The sequence below is a fragment of the Phyllostomus discolor genome, chromosome 11, assembly GCF_004126475.2.
Source record: "Phyllostomus discolor isolate MPI-MPIP mPhyDis1 chromosome 11, mPhyDis1.pri.v3, whole genome shotgun sequence".
Classification (NCBI taxonomy): Eukaryota; Metazoa; Chordata; class Mammalia; order Chiroptera; family Phyllostomidae; genus Phyllostomus; species Phyllostomus discolor.
The window spans coordinates 43,255,093-43,274,224 of record NC_040913.2 but is presented as its reverse complement, the minus strand read 5'-3'; the positions used below and the strand labels follow the sequence as shown (position 1 = coordinate 43,274,224).

Sequence of the window (19,132 nt, the reverse complement as noted above, 5' to 3'; positions counted from 1 at the left end):
ATAATTTTAGTTATACTAAGGTCAACTATGTATCAGGTCATTGTGGGAAACAAAGTCCTAGAAAAGTGATTTCTTCTGTCACTATACCAAATCATTCTGGAATCATCCATTAGAGATCTGTCATTATGACCAGTTGTGCCCTGGTTGGGGTGGCTCAGTTGGTTGGGCGTCATCCCACAAGCCGAAAGGTCACCAGATCAATTCCTGGTCAGGGCACATGTCTAGGTTGAGGGTTTGATTCCTAGTTGGGGTATGTTCAGGAGGCAACCGATCAATGTTTCTTCAAACTGATATTTCTCTCTCCCTTCCCTTCTCTCTCAAAAGAGAATAAAATAAACATTAAAAAAAACTAACTTGTGCTATTAAGACATCAAAATACCATGTGAATAAGTTCTGATTTGGTCTTTTTCTTTATGTCATATAGCTTTAACACTTTTAGGGGGTTCCAAGTTATCACATTATGCTGTAATAAACACCAGATTTGGCAAAGAAACCTTAAGCCAAGGATCAAATAGTGACTGAATTCAAATGTCAGGCAAAAATAAAAGCAATATTCATTTACTCTAATGTATATTTAATGATTTTAACTAGGTTATTCCAATTTATTTCCCTTAATTGTACTAAGGTTTTCATTATGGCAGTAATTAAGGAAATTGCTAGTTTAGTCTCTTTAAGGAAGTTTGGAAGGTACTTTGCGTTAGAGAGCACCAATCCAACAGGCAGAGAATGTAGCCAATGATCCATCCATGCTTGGGATCCAGCAGGGAGGAAGCCATTCAGCAGTCACTCAGTATACAGAATCACAGGATACAACAAAGTCAGGGAGTCCTGTGATCCATTTTTTAACAACTGATTTAAATAAAGTCCCCCTCCAAAAAACAAAGAAGAGGAAGAAGAAAGAAACATTTTCCTCATTAGAGAATTAATACTAGAAAACATGAAGGTCTTAATTTAAAAAATATTCACTGCTGTAAAATGATTGGAGTAGGTACAGAAAAAAACACTACTAAATTTCTGGAGATTTCAGAGGTGAGTTTTTAGATAATCTTAAAATGAATAATATGAGCCTGTATGCACAGATGAAAATACCCATAACCTACAATACAGAGAGTACTAGTGTTACTTCACTCTTATTTTTAAACTGAACATCAAGGGATATTAATTTGGAATTTTAATTTTTAAGCTATAGCCTTAGAAGCTTTTTTATGTCTTAAATGGCAGTGGGAAAGAAATGGTAAATTTAGGTATGATTCACACTTACATAATTTTTTGTCAAAGAAAAATTCCCAAGAACTTATAATTGATAATATTGTGTGCCATCTCTAATTGGGGAGACCGAGGCATATAGTTTGTAGAAAGGACACAGTGAGTGAGCACCAAAGTCAGTTATGGAACTCAATACACCTAAACCATATTCCCATCTCCAGAATCACAGAATCCAGCTATGTGTAGTATTACGAATTTTAATTTTTTTTTTGGTTTCAAATGAAAGGAAAATCTATCCTTGCTAAAAATTTGAAGGCGGGTTCATGAAAGTCTCTTTTGTCTGAATGGTATGATCTGATCTGTATTCATCAGAGTTCTTCTCCAGGAACTAGCAAAGCCCTTCTGACAGGTTCCCCCTCTGCCAATCACTCAGTGGAGAAAGCAGACATTATTTGCCTTATGTAGGAAATAAAAATGATTAGTAGGTCATCCAAACTACTTGTTTAAATGGCTTCTAAATTTCAACAGTGAAATGGGCCCCCTGAATTCTACTGATTATTTGGGTAAGGTGCAGACATAGTCTCTGAGGCTTCACCAGGGTGACATTCTGGGTGGTGTTTGTGACACTGTACATACCATACATCTCACAGGTTTTGTGCTCCTATAATATAAGGTGAAAGCTATCTATATTCAAATTATTTATTTGCAAACCTTTCCAAAATAACCCAAGTTTCTTTTCTTTTAATTCTCATATGATGTTTCTCGTATGTTTTCTTTTTTCCTGCCTTCAATAATTGTTTGTGTAACAGTAAAATTAATATTAAACACTGACTTTAAAATTAAAATAAATTAATTCTGGATCTCCTATTATAGTTTTTAAATAGTTTACAATTCATCTACTGCTTACACTATAAAATAGTTGAATTTAGGGCTTGCTAAACTGATTTTTTTTGGTATACAACACTGCCCCACATTAAGTCAGAACAGTTTTATTTTCTTGAAAATGTGATTCTATTCTGTGTGTTATGTTGTGCCATTATGTTTTAGATTTTGTTTTTGAAACAGTTGAATAGAGACTACTTTTAAACCAAAATAACTAAGAACTCAATTAAAATCCCATTGACTTAATTGACAGAAACAAACTATTAGTTACCATGGTTACTATTTGTAAAGTAGCCCAGATTAAATGCAATCATGTGTTAGAAATACACACTCTGGAACCTGGAGCTAGCCACTGGAGGTATGTGATAATTTGGGGTTCAAGATTTTTAATGTACATTGGAATGTCATATTGGCAATATAATCACTGAGATCTCTTTTACGGTACAACAAAAATTGAAAATTCACCACAGAAAAGTTCTGATTTGAAAATAAACTACATACATATTGGCAAAAAATAGCATGATGAATTCCCTGGCTACATTAAATCCTTAATGGTGGTGATTTCATTTTGGCTTTTTGCCTTTTCCATAATTATTTTAACCATGATAATTATTTTGAACACTATCCCTATTACTATTTAGTTACCTATGATGGTAGAGAATACTTTTTGTTTTAAAGAAGGAAAAAAATTGGGCATCTGTTTGAGAGAAATGAGTACTTCAAGTATGCAAGTAAATCATTAACAGAGCTATTACACTCTAAGCAAGAGCAGTAACAAGAAAGCAGCTAGAATACACATTTTGTATAAAGATTACATTTCACAACATAATAAATAAATGCACTGATTTATACAACTTGTGAAAACCTTCTACTGATGATCACAAACAATACTGTTCATTGTTGACTTTGCTGGTAATAGCACTGCCTCTCCCTTAGAGACTCAAAGGTAAAATTCTTGCCCCAAAGCTACAAAATATACAAAGCTGGTTTGTTATTAATATTTGTCTGCTACGAGTCCAGCAAACCAAAGTATAGTTTGGCAGTTTGAATAACCAGCATGACCTAATTATCTGGGTACAAAAAGATAAGAAAAAATTTAATATGAAAATTAATAAAACCAGTAAAAGGAGAAATCTGTTGTATAAATAGACATTTTAACACGAAAGCGAGAATTTTATCTCACTCAAGTGGAAAAAAATTTGATACAACTTATTTAAAGATTTGAAAATAATTACCATATTTTCCAGCTCTCGTCAAATATATTACTTCAATTTATTAGTCATCTTAATATACAATATATAACTCACAAAACTGGGAATGTTACAATAGCAAAACCTTTTACAATATATGTTACCAGTTACCAGAACTGTAAGAAATATTAGTTATATATCAGCTTAATACTTAGAATATAGAAATAGACATGGCTAAGCTGTGGTAAACAATAGTACAATAAAATAGAAAGGACCACAAAATATATTTTTTCTTTTATAGCTTGTATATCTAACCTCATTATCCTACTTCAATGGCATCATTAACTGAGTATAAAACTTATTTTAATACATCTAAAAGTAACCCTACATTCCTTTAAGTTTGGCTAATTTACTCTTGAAATGCAGTTCCTATGAAATACCCGGACTATTAATAAATTCCTATGAAATGAATAACTTGCAGCTAAAATAAAATACTTTATGTAAAGTTTTTAGAACTTTAAGTAATGGCTTGGGTTCTATTTTTCCAATTAAAACTTGAAGTGCATAAAAATTAAGAGAGAGAATATAAATATATGTAAATAGAATATCTTAGTTACATAAAGGAAATTAATCTGTTTACCTATATTAGTAATGTGATTTCTAAAACAATATTACTGAGTTTAATGTAGTCTCAGTTACTCTGTTAAACAACTTTTCCTGGAAATAACAGAAAGAAGTACGCAAACAGGTACAGTCCAGCTGTCTTTTATCTCACTGTTCTTTGTAATAATAAACCTTTACAGTTTGTTATTTTAACAGAAATATCTCTAAACAAAACCTAGAGAAAATACTAAAGAGAAAACAAGAAAGATTAAAAATTAGTGCTGTGCTTAGTATAAAACCAATAATCATGTCCTTTTTAAAGTTTTGGCTATTTTTTTAGGAATGCATCCTATTGCAAAGGCAACATATTACACCTGACAGAGAGACTGCTATGCAAAGCCACCAGGGAGATGCCACAGCAGGGACAACCCAGTCCCATGCCCCACTGGACTGGCACGTGTGATGAGCAGAGATGGAGAGGTGTGGGGAGGTTATGCAACTGTCTGATAGCATTTGAGGAATCTTTATGTTTCACTCTTCTCAGCTGATTTAAAGGACTTGGCGTTTTAAAACTGCCACTTGTACCATGAATCTCTAAACCCACTGTTTTATCCAAATTCCACCTGAAAATTGCAGGATGAGTTTATTTTCTGGGGGGAAAAGAGGACAGGAGAAACACTAGATACCAAGGTTGAGAGAGATAATGCTTTTATAGCTCAATGAAGAGTTACATCCTTAAAGAATTCCCATCTGCATTAACACAAAAGTCCAATATGTCATTAGCCCAGCTGGAGATAACAGATAACTTGCTTTAGAGTTCCCACTATAATTTTCTAAGTCACGGCTTTGCATGAATATTTGCTTCCTTAATTCCTGTTAAAAGTGACTTCCATTAAGATTAAAGTAGTGACCTTTTCATTCACAAAAATAAGCTAAAGAATATCTAGGAAGCAATGTTTTGGTAAATTATATAAAAAATTAAGTGAAGGATTATTGACAGTAAGTCATTGGGAAAGGTCTTATTGTAGAATAAAATAATTTGTATTTTGAGGGTCAAGAATATAATACAGTATTTTTCAGACACTATTTTAAGAAATTATTAGCTATCTGAAAATGAAGATTAAATTAGCATAAGAAAAACAGAGTTAGTCTAGCAAACATCAGGTCCTTGAGGGCTTTAATGACACATTTCACTTTATTGGCAATCTTTTGAGTTTTTACGCCTAATGATTCATTTAAAGTGAGTGCTGCTATGCCCTCAAGCATGAACTATGTCAACAGGATAATCTACCAATAAGAGAAAGTGAAAAAGTACAAGTTGTCGGAGACTGACCCAATCTTACTTATCTCAGTGCATAATTCTTCTGAAATATTTTCTGTGACTTAAGTTGTGAACAAATGAGAGTGCCTCAAGAGCAATGGACTGAGTGAACGTAGATTGGCAATAGATATGGGGTAAGATATGGGGTAAGGCCAGCTGTGCTAGGTAGACAATCTCCTGTGTTCCACCTTTGCCACCAAAATGTAATCACTGGGTAGGTAGGGCTCATCTAGAACCAGAATTAGGAATATGGACTGAGAAGAAAACTCAGGGTGATAAATGAGTTTTAGCTGATTTCTAGGATTAGCTGGAGAGGCGATATGAAACAGTGGACTGGGGAGGGAATGAGCTATTCTGAGGACCTTTTGAAGACCTCAGATACCTAATATCTCAAAGGGATAAAACGTATTTAGACCAGTGCTAATCATTCAGATGAATCTTGTTTAAAATTCTTGATTCAGTAGGTCTGAACTAAACCTAAGAATCTGCATTTTTCTTAAGTTCCCAGGTGATAAGGATGCTGTGGGTCCATTTAGGGTAGCAATGCTCAATGTTATCCAGTACAGTTTCTGTAATGATGTAAATGTTCAACATCTGTACTGTCCACTGTGGTTATTTAGCCCTTGAAATGTGGCTAATGAAATTGAAAAACTCAATTTCTACATAAAGTAACTTAGATTTAAACAGCCACATGTGGCTAGTGGCTACGACACTGCACAGCACAGATCTAGACATTCACGGGTCACCTCTTCTCAGTAACAGCAACATATATGTGTACACGTACACACACACACACACACACACACACACACACCATGATCCCCAAATTGTCTAATCCATAGGTGGCAAACACAAGGCCCACAGGCCAAATCCAGCCCTCCACCTTGTTTTATCTGGCCAGGCACCTTGTTTCTACCTGGAGGCAGTGTTGAGCTCTCACTTAACTGTTAAGGAGTAGTTACATTTATGCAGTCCTAAAATTACACTTGGCCCTTTGAAGGCAACCACGAGGCTGATGTGGCCCCCCGTGAAAATGAGCTTAACATGCTTGGTAATCCATTAAAATTCACTTAGACTAGCAAGGTTCCATTTATAAAATGCAAAAGGTAAAATTAGTTTCTTTACATTGTTTTTTTCCTAAAACTTTGCTAGATGGCCCCCAGTTAGTGCTAAGGTGGGAAGAGCTGAGTCATTTTGCAGTAGAACAGTTGATGACAAAACGGTGGTATACAGCAGTGAGATTTGGAGCAACCATCACTGTGGTGTGCATGTAGGAAAATGTGAAACCAGAAAGTGGAAAAGAAACTCAGAAGGGGAGGGGAAAGACACGGAAGGGAAAAGTCAGACACCGGCATTTTATCTAGGCCTGACTCTGTCCCTTTCCTTCTTGAAAAGCAAGTTCTTCCTCGAGAAAAATGAGACTGAAAGGAAGTGAGTGTTGGCTGTGATTCCTCTCCATCCCTCTCAAATTATCTGCATAATTTGTGGAACAGCCTAGCAGTTTGGAAGGTGGCAATGACAGCTGGCAATCAGGAGCAGGCTTGGGCCACTCACCCCAGCTTATGCTGGATCAAAGCACAGAGGCCTCACCTGCACACCCCAGAGCTGTGATCAGGCACCGGGAGAGAAATTCTTCCCATGGTTTTTTGCAACCTCACCTATTAGAAGCAGCTGGTTCCTCTGTGATACTGACAGGCACCTATGGGGGCCCTGAGGGCACCACCCTGGCAGACAGGTATTGAGTGAAGTCCTTTGGGTCCTACATAACCACAAATGACAAAGTGGACAGGAAAATTTGCTCTCATTTAACAAAATAAAAGAAATTAAATGGTCATTTTAAAGGATTTCCCTTATCCAAGAGCCACTTGCAGGAAAATTCTACCCAACCAAAGATTCCATTAATGGAGGTTTTACAGTATATATAAAAGATGGTATCTAAGAATGAAAGATCAACATCAAACAAATAAATCCAATCATTTACATCTTACTCTTACATTCTGAAAATGTAATAGCTTGAGAATTTTTTCTATTAGCAAAGCAGTATTTTGGGGGAGTGAAAACCAATAAAGATTTTCATATTCATTCATTTTTTTTCTAGAGTTCCTCACCTCCTTGCCCCATCTTTCCTACTTGGGCAGAGCTGGACAGGGATCTGTGACCTCTGCGGAGTTCTGAGAACCTGGCGAGGTATATTTTATTCTGATTCCATTGGGAAGTGCCTGGAAGAGCAGGACTCCTTGCGGGGGTGGGGGACAGGGCTAAAAAAGGGACTGAAAAAGAAGGCCTTTGATTTCTTAAGTATGGATAACATTACAATTTTAAGCAAAGAGCTTTTTACTCCATTAAGCTACTTGATATAATTCTCTTTGGAAATGTCCATTTATTCACAACTTAGGTAAAATATATATAGTCAGACATACTTGGTCAGGAAACCATTGGGTTCATTTATTTTTAAGATATCCAAATCCTGTGATTTTCACTAGTAGTTAAATACTAAAGTTATGAATAAGAATAAAGTGTCAAATAGTTAACTCCTTTGATCTAATTATGTCTGACAATAGTTCATTTTAATGCTTTCCCATCAATATTTCTCTTTAAGCATTCAGCAAACAGTTGTCTAGAAAGTATCAATGAGAGCATATTTTGCGATTATAAGTGTGAATATACATATAAATGTATATGTGTGTATATACATATTATGTGTATATGCACATATATGTATGGATATCTATTGAGCACCTACCTAGAAGGCTACTTTATGAAAATTGTCACCACTGGGTAAGTACAATAATGCCCTGTTTACTTCTTTTATATAGATGATTTTTAAATATTACAATTGATTTTTGGTATATAATATCTAAAGAAAGCTTATTTAAAGATACCTGTGTGGCGTTTTTATATGTATGCCTTTGGCTTTCAAACATTTGATAATTGGAATGTTGACTCCTAATGAGCTACACTGAAGTGTAGTGGTTTAGAAAAAGGAAAATAGTATCTACCAGATAGGATATAAGAATTAGGTGAGATAAGAAAAAGAATGTAAAGGCCTTTAAAATAATTTAAATTTCTCTTCTTGGGAGGCAGTTCATGTCAGGAGTAACTTGAACTAGTGGGTAAGTCTGGGTGACCAATCAGTCATCAGTATACAAATCCTAGTTGAGACATTGAAGAAATTTCTGGAGGTCAACAGTCTCCTATATTGTAAATGCAAACAAAACATTAAATAATTATTAAAGCGAAATGGAAAAATAAGAGCAAATGTGCAAATTTGGGTTTGGAAAGCATAATTAATTTTGTTGGACAACAGAACGTGTAATTTGTGAAAATATCCAGAAAATTGTCTTAATGTGTATGCCCACTGTTTATGATAAGTGGATATAAAACTGGCTTGCAAAAGAGTATCGTTTTGTCGATTATGGGACAGACACATGTTCACAAATTCTTAGATACAGGATATTTATGCAAGGTCCACACTGAAGAACAGAAAATGCCTTTAGCTAATAAAAAGGTACTTAGGTAGTAATAAATTAATTCCATTAAAACTAAGAGTTAACAATATTAGATGTGACATGCAAGAAAAAGAATTCAGGCAGCAACAACATGCGTTAAGATTCGCATTCATTCATAGTATTTGAGGGATTTTAAACATATTCTTTGACCACTGAGCACTAGGAATGTGAGGTGATACCAATCTAACATTCAAAACACACCTTAATGTATCTTAGACCCCTAACCCACAAATATAAGGAAGAAGCCAATGCCTCCAATAATGGGATCTAAGAGGTTTTAGCCATATACTGTTTTGTGGTTGTACAATAAGAATATTCCACATGACCAGCTTTAAGGAAAGTAAACATTTTGCAATCCCACGTTTTTGACAATCCAATTGTCTCAGTCTTCCTACTTTTTTACTAACTCAAGCAAATTTGGACAGGTTAGGTATGTACAATAAGGAAATGGCTCCGTGAAATGTATTTTTGGCACAAAAATATTTTCTAATACCTCAAATCAAAATTTTCACCCACAGCAAAATATCAAGTCATCAAGGTGCTTCAGTGGTGCTTACTTGTCTAGGCAGAAAACTACAAAAACAGCCAACTGCTTCCAAGAACTTTGTATTAAGTAGCAATTACTTCCCTTCCAAAGAATAGCACCGATATGATTACACCTCAATCTGGGGAGTACTCCTTCCAAGCTCTTTAATTCCCTGAAGAATTCGCTTCACATGGCCCACTTTCAGTATCCCCAGGTCCTAAAAAAAAAAAAAAAAAAAAAGAAAGAAAGAAAGAAAAAAGAAAAAAGGTACAAAGAAAGCAAGAAGGAAGAGAAAGAAGTTTATTGACAAGAGAAAATTAGGGGTTCAGTATTTAACTTATAATTAGCATTCACTTCATTTAGTTTAGTGCACAATGGTTCAGAAAGTGAAAGCTACAAAAATTAGTTTATAAAGCAAAAATAACCTGACACTGAAATTTTACCAACCAGTAAAAAAAAACCACATCCTATACAAATCTGAAATGTAACATTCTGATAAATGATATACTATGGCAGTTCTTCAAAAATCTACATTTGTTTCTCTTTTTTCTTCTTCTTTTTTTTAAGAACACAGGTTCTTCTGGGATCCCTAGAAAAGAATGTACGAACCAGGGCACCCACAATCAGTCTTAAATTAAAGCACCTGCACACGTCCTCCACAAAGTGCACATGGGGCCTAACCCTAAAGGAAGGCACCAGTGCCCATGACCTGCATTTGGAACGCAAATGCTTTTGTAGTTGCATTGAGAGTCTTTGATTTCAGAGGAATATTTAAATATTCTAAACACTTGGTAATGTGTAAGTGTAAAAAATTCTTAAGCATAGGAATCTGTGGGTTGATGCTTTTCCTCAAACACTTTTGGCTCCTTTCCCTCAGAACTCTTCTTGTTTCTTAGAGAACTATCTTTCTATAAAGAACCAAGAATTCAATAGTTGGCAGAAAGCTATACTTGAACAATAATTAAAATAAAAAAATAGGTTAAAAAAGCAAACAACAAGAAAAAAGAATTCAGTAATTAACTCAGACATGAATGATGACTGCACAGTGCACACATAGCGGGAACTTGGCAAATAAATACCCGTTGTAGAAACGAATGAAACCCATCCAAGATAACCACAACATTCACTATCTGAAAAACTAACACAAAGGGTGAAGGTCTCCAAACACAACAGCTTCTTTATGGATAAGGGGCATAATATGTGAAGTGGATAACTTTGCAAAACAGATTTTAAAATATTTGAAAATTAGTAAAATGATTACTACTTCCAAAGTAGCCTAGAAAATAGGATTATAAGGTATTGGGTTGGCCAAAATGTCTGTTATGTCTTTTCCATAAAGACATATTTTTCATTTTTGCCAATGACTTCATAGATTTGAATATTTTGAATAGTTGGGCATCTCCCGCTATTGGCTTCCAGTGGGTAGAGGCCAGGGGTGCTGCTAAGCATCTTCCAGTGCATAACGCAGCCCCATAGCAAAGAATTACTACGCCAAAATGTCAATAGTACCAAAAACCTTTGCAAACCACTTTTGACACATTCAATCAGTTCTAGCACCTTCTCCATATACTGCACAAATCTGTTTTTGCTTTCCAGTTGAGTTTTTACCTTTCTTGAAATAATAAAGCATAATATGCTGAAAATGTTGCATCTCTTCTTCTACCTTCAATATTAAAATTTGCCAATTTTGATGTTCTTTTTAAATGCATGCTGATATGACAGTTGTCACAACACAATCTAACATTTTTTCGAATGAAGGTAAAGACAACTAAGTGCTACTAAAGCCATCGTACAGATAAAACCACACAAACTTTCTGGCCAACCCAACACTTTATGAGCAATTTGAATTCTATAGCAGCAGTGCTACTGGAGACTCTGAATCTTCTGGAAAATACTCTTTCCATAAATAGTGCTTGTTCAAGCTTGAGATAACTTCAGGGTAAAACTTTTACAATATTTAGCTCACCCTGAAAAATATTTTCTCATATGACAACAGATCATCCACAATCAGTCTTGAGGCTACTAGACATTTCCTGAGCATGTGTTAAAGTAAGAAAAGCAAGGCCAAATCCTAGAGGAAGATATAATACCAGTGTGTGCTGCCTCAATTTGAAATATAAATACCTTTACAGTTATATCCAGATTCTTTAAGTGAAGCATTAAGTATTCTTTATACTTTGTGATAACATAGTTATCTGGGGAAGCAATCCAAGTGCCTATCAATAGATGAGTGAATAAAAAAGCTGTGGCACATATATACAGTGGAATATTACTTGGCCATATAAAAGAATGAAATCTTAACATTTGCAACAGCATGGATGGACCTAGAAGGTATTATGCTAAGTGAAGTCAGACAAAGCAAGAAAAATATCGTATGACTTCACTCATATATGGAATCTAAAGAACAAAATAAATGAACAAACAAAACTGAAACAGACTCATAGACACAGAGAACAGACTGATGGTTGCCAGAAGGAAGGCGAGGTTGGTGAAAAAGGTGAAGGGATTAAGATGTGCAAATTGGTAGTTACAAAAGAGATAGTGATGTGAAGCACAGCATAGGAAATATAGTCAATAACACTGTGATAAGTATGTGTGGTGTCAGGTGGGCACTGAAAAGATCAAGGGGAGTACTTTGTGAAGTAGTATGATTGTCTGACCACCACACTGTACACCTGAAACTAACACAAAATAATACTGAATGTCAACCATAATAAAAAAAAATTTAAATGAAGTATTACATTTAACACTAAACATTTTATTTTAGGTCATATACACAATGTATGTGAAGAATAAAAACTTCTTTGGGAGGGGTAATCTCTACTCAAAATTACTCTTATGGTATAATGAGATGAAAGTTTTCCACAGGGTTACACCAACTTCTTAGTTGGAGTTCAATAGTTTCTATTTCTTTAGTTTGAGTTCAATACTTTCTATTTATTTATTATTAGAGAGAGAGGAAGGGAGGGAGAAAAGAGGGAAACATCAATGTGTGGTTACCCTCCCACATGGCCCCTACTGGGGATTCAGCCTGCAACCCAGGCATGTTCCCTGACTGGGAATCAAACTGGTGACCCCTTGGTTTGCAGGCCAGCGCTCAGTCCACCGAGCCACACCAGCCAGGGCCAGTTACATATCTCCTACTTTATTTTTTCATATTTTTATTGCTGGTTTTTGCTTTCTCTGGATGAATAATTTTGCCTAATTTTGCAGAACCATGCTTTGTAGATATTCAGTTATCTTTCTAGCTATGCATACACAAGTTTCCAAATAGAAAAAAATAAAACATAAGAAATAAAAACCAACCAAAAACCACTGTGTCTTTACCATTTCGGGGGTATCCACCAGTTTTCTCTACTGTCTTCCAGCAGAAAAAATACTGCAGTCAACTTGTTCGTCTTTGCTACCTCTAGACTGTCACACTGCTATCTGCAGTTGTGGTGAAAAGGAAGTAATGCCTGAGCCAAGATCTGGGCAGGAGTCAGCCTGATGAGGGACGGGGGACAGGGGGAGAAACATACCACCAGAGGGTACACTCCTAAGGTGAGATAATTTATTATTTTTAAGTAAATGAAATAAGGCCAGGGAAGGGAAGGTAAAACCCAGCAAGGGGCCAGTGATTCTATCTGCAGGTTGAATAAACAGGCAGAGCCTGATGGCCTCACAAATACGTAAATTATCCTAACACAAACGAGAAGCCACTCAAAGGTTTTAGGCAGAAAAGTGATATGCCTGATGTTAACATTATCACTCTGGTTGCAATGTGGGTAATGGGATGGAGAGAGCAACAGGAGCAGTAAAAGGGCCAGTTAGGAAGCCATTAACCTTACACAGGCAGAAGTTACAGTACCTCGGAGTAGGACATGGACAGGAAAAAGCAACCTGACTTTGTGAAGGGCTCAATGAATTAAGAGGGAAAGGATAAGGAAGAGGAAGTGGTAAGTATGACCTTGGGTTTCTCTGGCTCAAGTACCTGGAAAGAGAAATGGGTGATTACTAAGATGCAGAGCACTGGAGAAGGGACAGAATGGGAGTGGGACAGGAGATCAAAAGTTTGGTTTTGGACATGTTAAGACTGACGTCCCTGTGTGATAGCCAAATATCAGGTACAATTGGTGACATAATCCTAAAGTTCACAAACGGGGTCAGGACTGGGAATATAAACTTGTGAACCACTGATACAATGTATTTATAGACAGAGTAGGTAATCCTTCACACTTAAGACATTGTATTTTGAAGTGTGTGCTCTCTCTGACAGCTACAACCACAGAGACTGAGGGGAACTCAACATCTACCTTCACGGTCTTGTTCTAGAAGGCTCTTTCTGTAAAATAATTTTTCCTTTCCTATTCCCCTACATCTTATTTTAGAACCAAAAGAATTTAAAAGGACTACCAATACAAATTTCTAAAAAAAATGTTCTAAAGGAAAGAATGTTATTTGTGTTCAAAATAAAACAAAGAGAACCAAAGTCCCATGAAAGCTAAGGAGAAAGTTTGGTGAAATAATTCTTTACTATTTTTTACTTAGTCTTTTTTTCCAGTTAGGTCCTACCTACTCTAACTTTGACTTAGTATGGGTGTATGCCATTATTTTCATGCTACAGATATTTGCTTCACTCATTGTGTATGTTTTTGCATGTGTATATATACTTATATGTACACATATATAACATTCATATACATACAAACACACATACACATAATCTTTTCCTTGAATGTAGGTTTATTCATGACAAATAAGACTCAAGCTTCCAGAAGGCAGATATCACCTAGGGAAGCTGCCATAAAATATATCATTCAGTAGCTATTCCATAAATATTTCTGCCTGCTGAGGATATCAGCAGCTACACAAATATGTTATAAACAATGATTCACCCACTTTTTTTTTGCATTCATTGCAAGCTTTGAAGTCAATCTTTATGAACTTGAATAATATCTTTTGCTGGGTTCTAGATTTGGGACTCTTGACTAAGGTAATTAATCTATTATTTTATTATCATTCTGAGCTAAAAACGTTTTGGTATAAATGGTGCCCACTGTTGATGTGCTAAAACTGTAAGACTACATTCTAAAGATCTGTACTTTACACTACCTCTGTCTGTTTGAAATGTCTAACATACTTATAGGTAAAAATGCAGACATTTCATTAGTTTGTTAGGAACTTACTGAATCAAGCATTTAAGAACTTGGTCTACAGGAAAGAGATCACTCCAATAACTGTTGAAGGCATTGTCAACTTGTTTATTAAGCATCTCAGAAGTTTTTAAATGGCAGCGTATGCTAAGAAAATATAACATGACAAATGCTATTCCTAATCTGGACACCCAATAGGCCACTTTGGCCATTTCTACTGTTGAGTCTCCACCTAAAGAATTGAAAGGAATGGCTGCAGACCATGAACTAATGACTTTCTTTCTCTACCATACATGACAAACAGGCTCTGAGCTGTTTTCTAACAAAAGCAAGATATATTTTTTTACTTCACTCACTAAAGAAAAGAATAAATTTAGTTTTTAGGATAATACAAGTTTAACAATAAGTCATAGGGAGGAAATTTGAATTTATTGGTCTAGTTGTTCTTCTGACATCTATCTCAAAGGTCAATTTAGAAATGCAACAAAAGCACAGAACTGCTATAAATCTATCATCTATTTCCACATATTAAAAAAGATGATTGATATTTTGAATTCTTTTTAGTTGTTAACCTTATATTAGATTTTTTAGTCATTGTCAGCAACAATTATCACCTTTCATGTTAATTCAGTAGAATGAGCAGATGGAAACATCATCCATTTAAAAATATTAGCACATAGGACGGCCATACCATAGGATGCAGAGAAAGATTATTAAAGTCATGCTAAGCTTTAGCTATAATAGCTGGAGAATGATTTTGACAGGAAAATAATACAGACATTCTTGTTTAAAAAGCATACAAGGAATTCAGACCACAGGACAATGCACATTAGATTATTGCACATCTGCATAATGTAAGCCAAGCTATAAGCACATAACAGAAGCGGCACAGTAAAAAAGATTCTGTTTTGCAAGAAAATTTCAAGAGCAAAGGATAGCACAAAGGAAATACCTTCAGATCTCGCCTCTCCAGATGCAAAAGTTCAGCCCCTCTGATGTCATGACGAATGAAGATTTCTTTGTACTCTCCCAAATTGATCAGATCCAGCCAAGCAGCAACTTCCTCTGTGCCCCATTTCTGAACTACCAAAGTTAAGAGCAAAACCCCCTTAATTTCTACATGCTCAATGCATTACAAAGCAAAAGTTGGCCAAAGAAGATGCAAACGGAGCAGCAGTGCTAGCAAAGGGAAAGGTCAAAGGTGTTTCAACAAAACTACGATTCCATTTTTTCCCATGCAGGTCAACACAAGGATCACAAAGACATTCACTGCAATGCACCTGTGCCCTTAGCTTCAGCTCAATTTCCTCCTCAAAGCCACCTAAACTACAAAGCATGTATAAAAGATGGATTTCTCATGATTAGGATTAGTAGTATAAGGTCTAAATAAGTTCTGATGATTTTCTTAAGACCATGTATAAAACTAGTTATAGTTTAATTAGCTAGAAATGTTACTTAAGATTTAAAATCCAACACAGGGTACTCTAACAAAATTTTACACTAACTTCTGTCTCAGGTCTTGCTGACTTTAAGTGCCACCTTTATTGATTCTATTACTATTGATAATTATAAAAATAACTGTCCTGTTAAATTGATTTAATATCATCTAACAATGGTCACTACTACCCTCTGAGATTAGCTGGATTGTTATTTCTCAGTAGGTATACTCATTCTTTTATACATTTTATTCAGCAATGATTAGCTTTAAAAAGCCTACTTATTTGCCATATTTGGTTTTAAAATGCCATTCTAACAGCTGCACTATGATTGTCAAAAATCAGGTTATAAATCACTTTTGAAAAGGTGATAGCTAACTCAGAAAAATTAGAGATTGATTTGATTGTGAAAGGCACCTATCATCATATACACAGAACTTGTAGGTGCTACAGCATTAAAATGAATCTCTAGGAAGTGGGAGGTGAACTAGAGAGACAATTTGAAAGAGAGAATTTAATCTTTGCTTGAGAATGCAAATGTCACAGTAGACTGCCATTACTGAGGGGCTGAAATGGTATAGTAAGTCCTAAAAACAGGAGAAAGAAAACACAGAACTTCAGGTAGAAAATACATTTAGCAAGCTAAAGGAATATATTAAAGTTTCCATGTTCCATGCATTGAAATGATCCAGATTTTGAGCTTTGAAGACGAAAAAACAGGTTATAAGCGATGCTTTGAATTGCTATTGAGACAGAGACCATCTAAACAGAGGCACTGACATCCACCAGAGTAGCAAATCAGCAAGCACCTCGTTTTCTTATGTGTTTCATAACTACTAATTCCTCTGATATTTGGACAGATTTTAGGTACCATACAATTGCAGTAAAACCAACATTAAATAGAACTCACCACTTTAACCAGTTTATAGTGGCATCTATACGTTGCACAGTGATTGCCATTATCTGGAACATTTGATTGCCTCCGTGCTATCACTTCAGTGTTATTTTTCCATATGTTATACAACCCCCTGCCCCACCATTGTGGACCACCTACCAGGCTGTGAACTTGTCTTCTGCTTCTGAACCTTTTCCTTTTTAAATTTTGGCACTATACGAAATACTGTGCTTCTGCTGTTTCGCTTGGTGCAATCCATAGGAGGCTCCTGTTCAAGTAAAGCAAGAAAAGAATTTTCTCAGGATAGTAAGAGAAGAAAAACCCACTCTAATATTAGAGATAACATAGGAATAGGTTAGAAACACAAAACCTTGTTGAAGTGATAACTTCTTCCAAGAAATTCACGATGTTATATACTGCTAAAAATGTACTGATCTGATCTCATAAGTTACCTTGGTTCACATAAAAGCCTTTTCTTGTTTGTTCATGAACAGTATATTTGAAAGTGATATTCAAAATTTATTTTCCCCTGATATGTTTCTTTACAAAAGATGAGTTCAAATTCTATCATTATAAAGTCTGCATTTATAGAGAAACAGGCTGAATTTCACATACCTCATCCTCATTTGGGTGTAAGATATAATAGAGCCAGGGAATCTCTGTTAATTTCTGTAACTCCACCTCCACAGAGTGTAAGGCACTGGATACCCGCTCTTCATGTGGAGATTCCAACTGCTATTTACCCGCAGGTTAAAAAGAAAACAAAACAAAACAAGGCTCAGTGCCCAACCTCAAATGGAATTATTTTATTTGATAATGAATATCCTCATCTCTTATGAGGCTAGGCTAGTTATTGTTATTGTGCTAGTTGTTTTTAATATAAATAAATATTTAAAAAGAACAAATGATCTTATACTGGGTTCACTGAATAAAATCTGGATAGATTTATCCTTCCTTCCCATGACATAAGCTAGTGTGACTTTTGCTTTAGGGAGTAATCTCATATTTGTGGCAAAAATCCTTCTAACTAGGTAAACAAACAACAATACTTTAAAAATCAGCAAAAAAATACATCATATAAAAAGAAATGCTTGGCACAAAAATCTCCTGGAGAATGGAAATAATAAGATTAAGGAAAAAAACTCACAAAGCTCAGAAAAATTTGTGATGAAAAGCTGTTGTGAAAGTCAGGGCAAAGCAAAAACCTAAATAGCTTGTAATCTGGAAGAAGGTTTGTAAACTTTGAAAAGAATTTAACTGGTCACCTATTATCTCCCCACTCAAAACAGTTATTAGAAGCACTTATAAATTCAATAAATGAACAAAGGTAAAACAGACACGGGTGTGTAAAGAGCTGGAAGGGAGGTCGCTAAATTCTGGTCTTGGACTTCTTACTAATTTGCAACCAATGGAAGGTTAATTGATTTCAGAAATCTTAGTTTGCTTCTCAATAAGCAGTAGAATATGACTAGATTATTTCTAAGGTCTCTTCCAGCTAATCAGTATTTTTATAAATTACTTTAAAACTGTAGAGTGCCACATATAGGTTCACAGAATTTTAAACTGAAAGTTCAAAGAAAATGTTACCGTTATTATGGAAATTATATTTTTCCCTCTGCTATTTAAGACATCTACCATTTCTTGTAGTTAAAAACATGGAGATTCTCCAGCCTGTCATATAAAATTTACCGCTTTCCTTTCAGTCTAAAAACATATCTCTTACAAAATGGATAAAATGATTGTATATTCATTCTAGAATCAAAATAAAGAGTAAACCTCAGTTGCTCTCAAATATGATTGACTCTTTATGGTGACATCAACATTGTCAAAGGTAAATTTGATGAAATTTAGTGGTATACATTTTAAGCCGAGCATCCATTTTCTGACAATGACAGAAACACTGAAAGTGGAGGGGAGAGGTCCTTCTATATTATAATAATATAATTGATAAATATTAACCAAATAAGATTCCATAGATACTTTCAGTGTAGAGAACTAAAACACAGAATGAATTAGGCTTCCAGTTCTTGTCAATCAGAAATCACCTTAAATGTACTTCAAATAACACACACAAAAAACATGTCCTCTATCTAAAAACTGGGACCAAAGTCACAGCTCAATAGATTTACTATAGAACTAATTTTAGAAGAGCAACAAGAAGAGTCTGGTTGTTAACAGAAGTATCAAGAATAGCCAAGATTCCCACTGATTTTATCAAAAGATATAACCAGTGTTTCTCTCTACAAGTTTTTCTTCATGGCCACAGCAGAAGCAGCCACCTCTCGCATTAAGGAAACTGTCTTTCAGTTCCCTCTGGAGGTAGGTGAGAGCAACACACTTCATGCAGCCATCCCAGAGTAAAGGATGCTCTGATGGAGGCACTCTGCTGAGTGCCAATCCAACAAATTCCAGCTACAGTCATTTACTGG

General features: G+C 35.3%; 1 protein-coding gene across 6 annotated transcripts in view; it reads right to left on the bottom strand.

Moving 5' to 3' along the window:
• Positions 1-955: 955 nt before the first annotated feature.
• Positions 956-19,132, bottom strand: part of DGKH (diacylglycerol kinase eta) — a 215,747-nt gene continuing 197,570 nt past the window's right edge. For 3 of the 6 annotated variants that reach the window (XM_036011323.1, XM_036011324.1, XM_028526692.2), the window contains exons 28-31: positions 17,319-17,438; positions 16,863-16,971; positions 15,325-15,455; positions 956-9,454 (exon numbers count right to left, since the gene is read on the bottom strand). In XM_036011323.1, coding sequence (XP_035867216.1) covers positions 9,365-9,454; positions 15,325-15,455; positions 16,863-16,971; positions 17,319-17,438 — 450 coding nt within the window. In that variant the 3' untranslated portion in view covers positions 956-9,364. The other 3 variants (XM_028526693.2, XM_036011327.1, XM_036011326.1) reach the window with 2 other exon arrangements.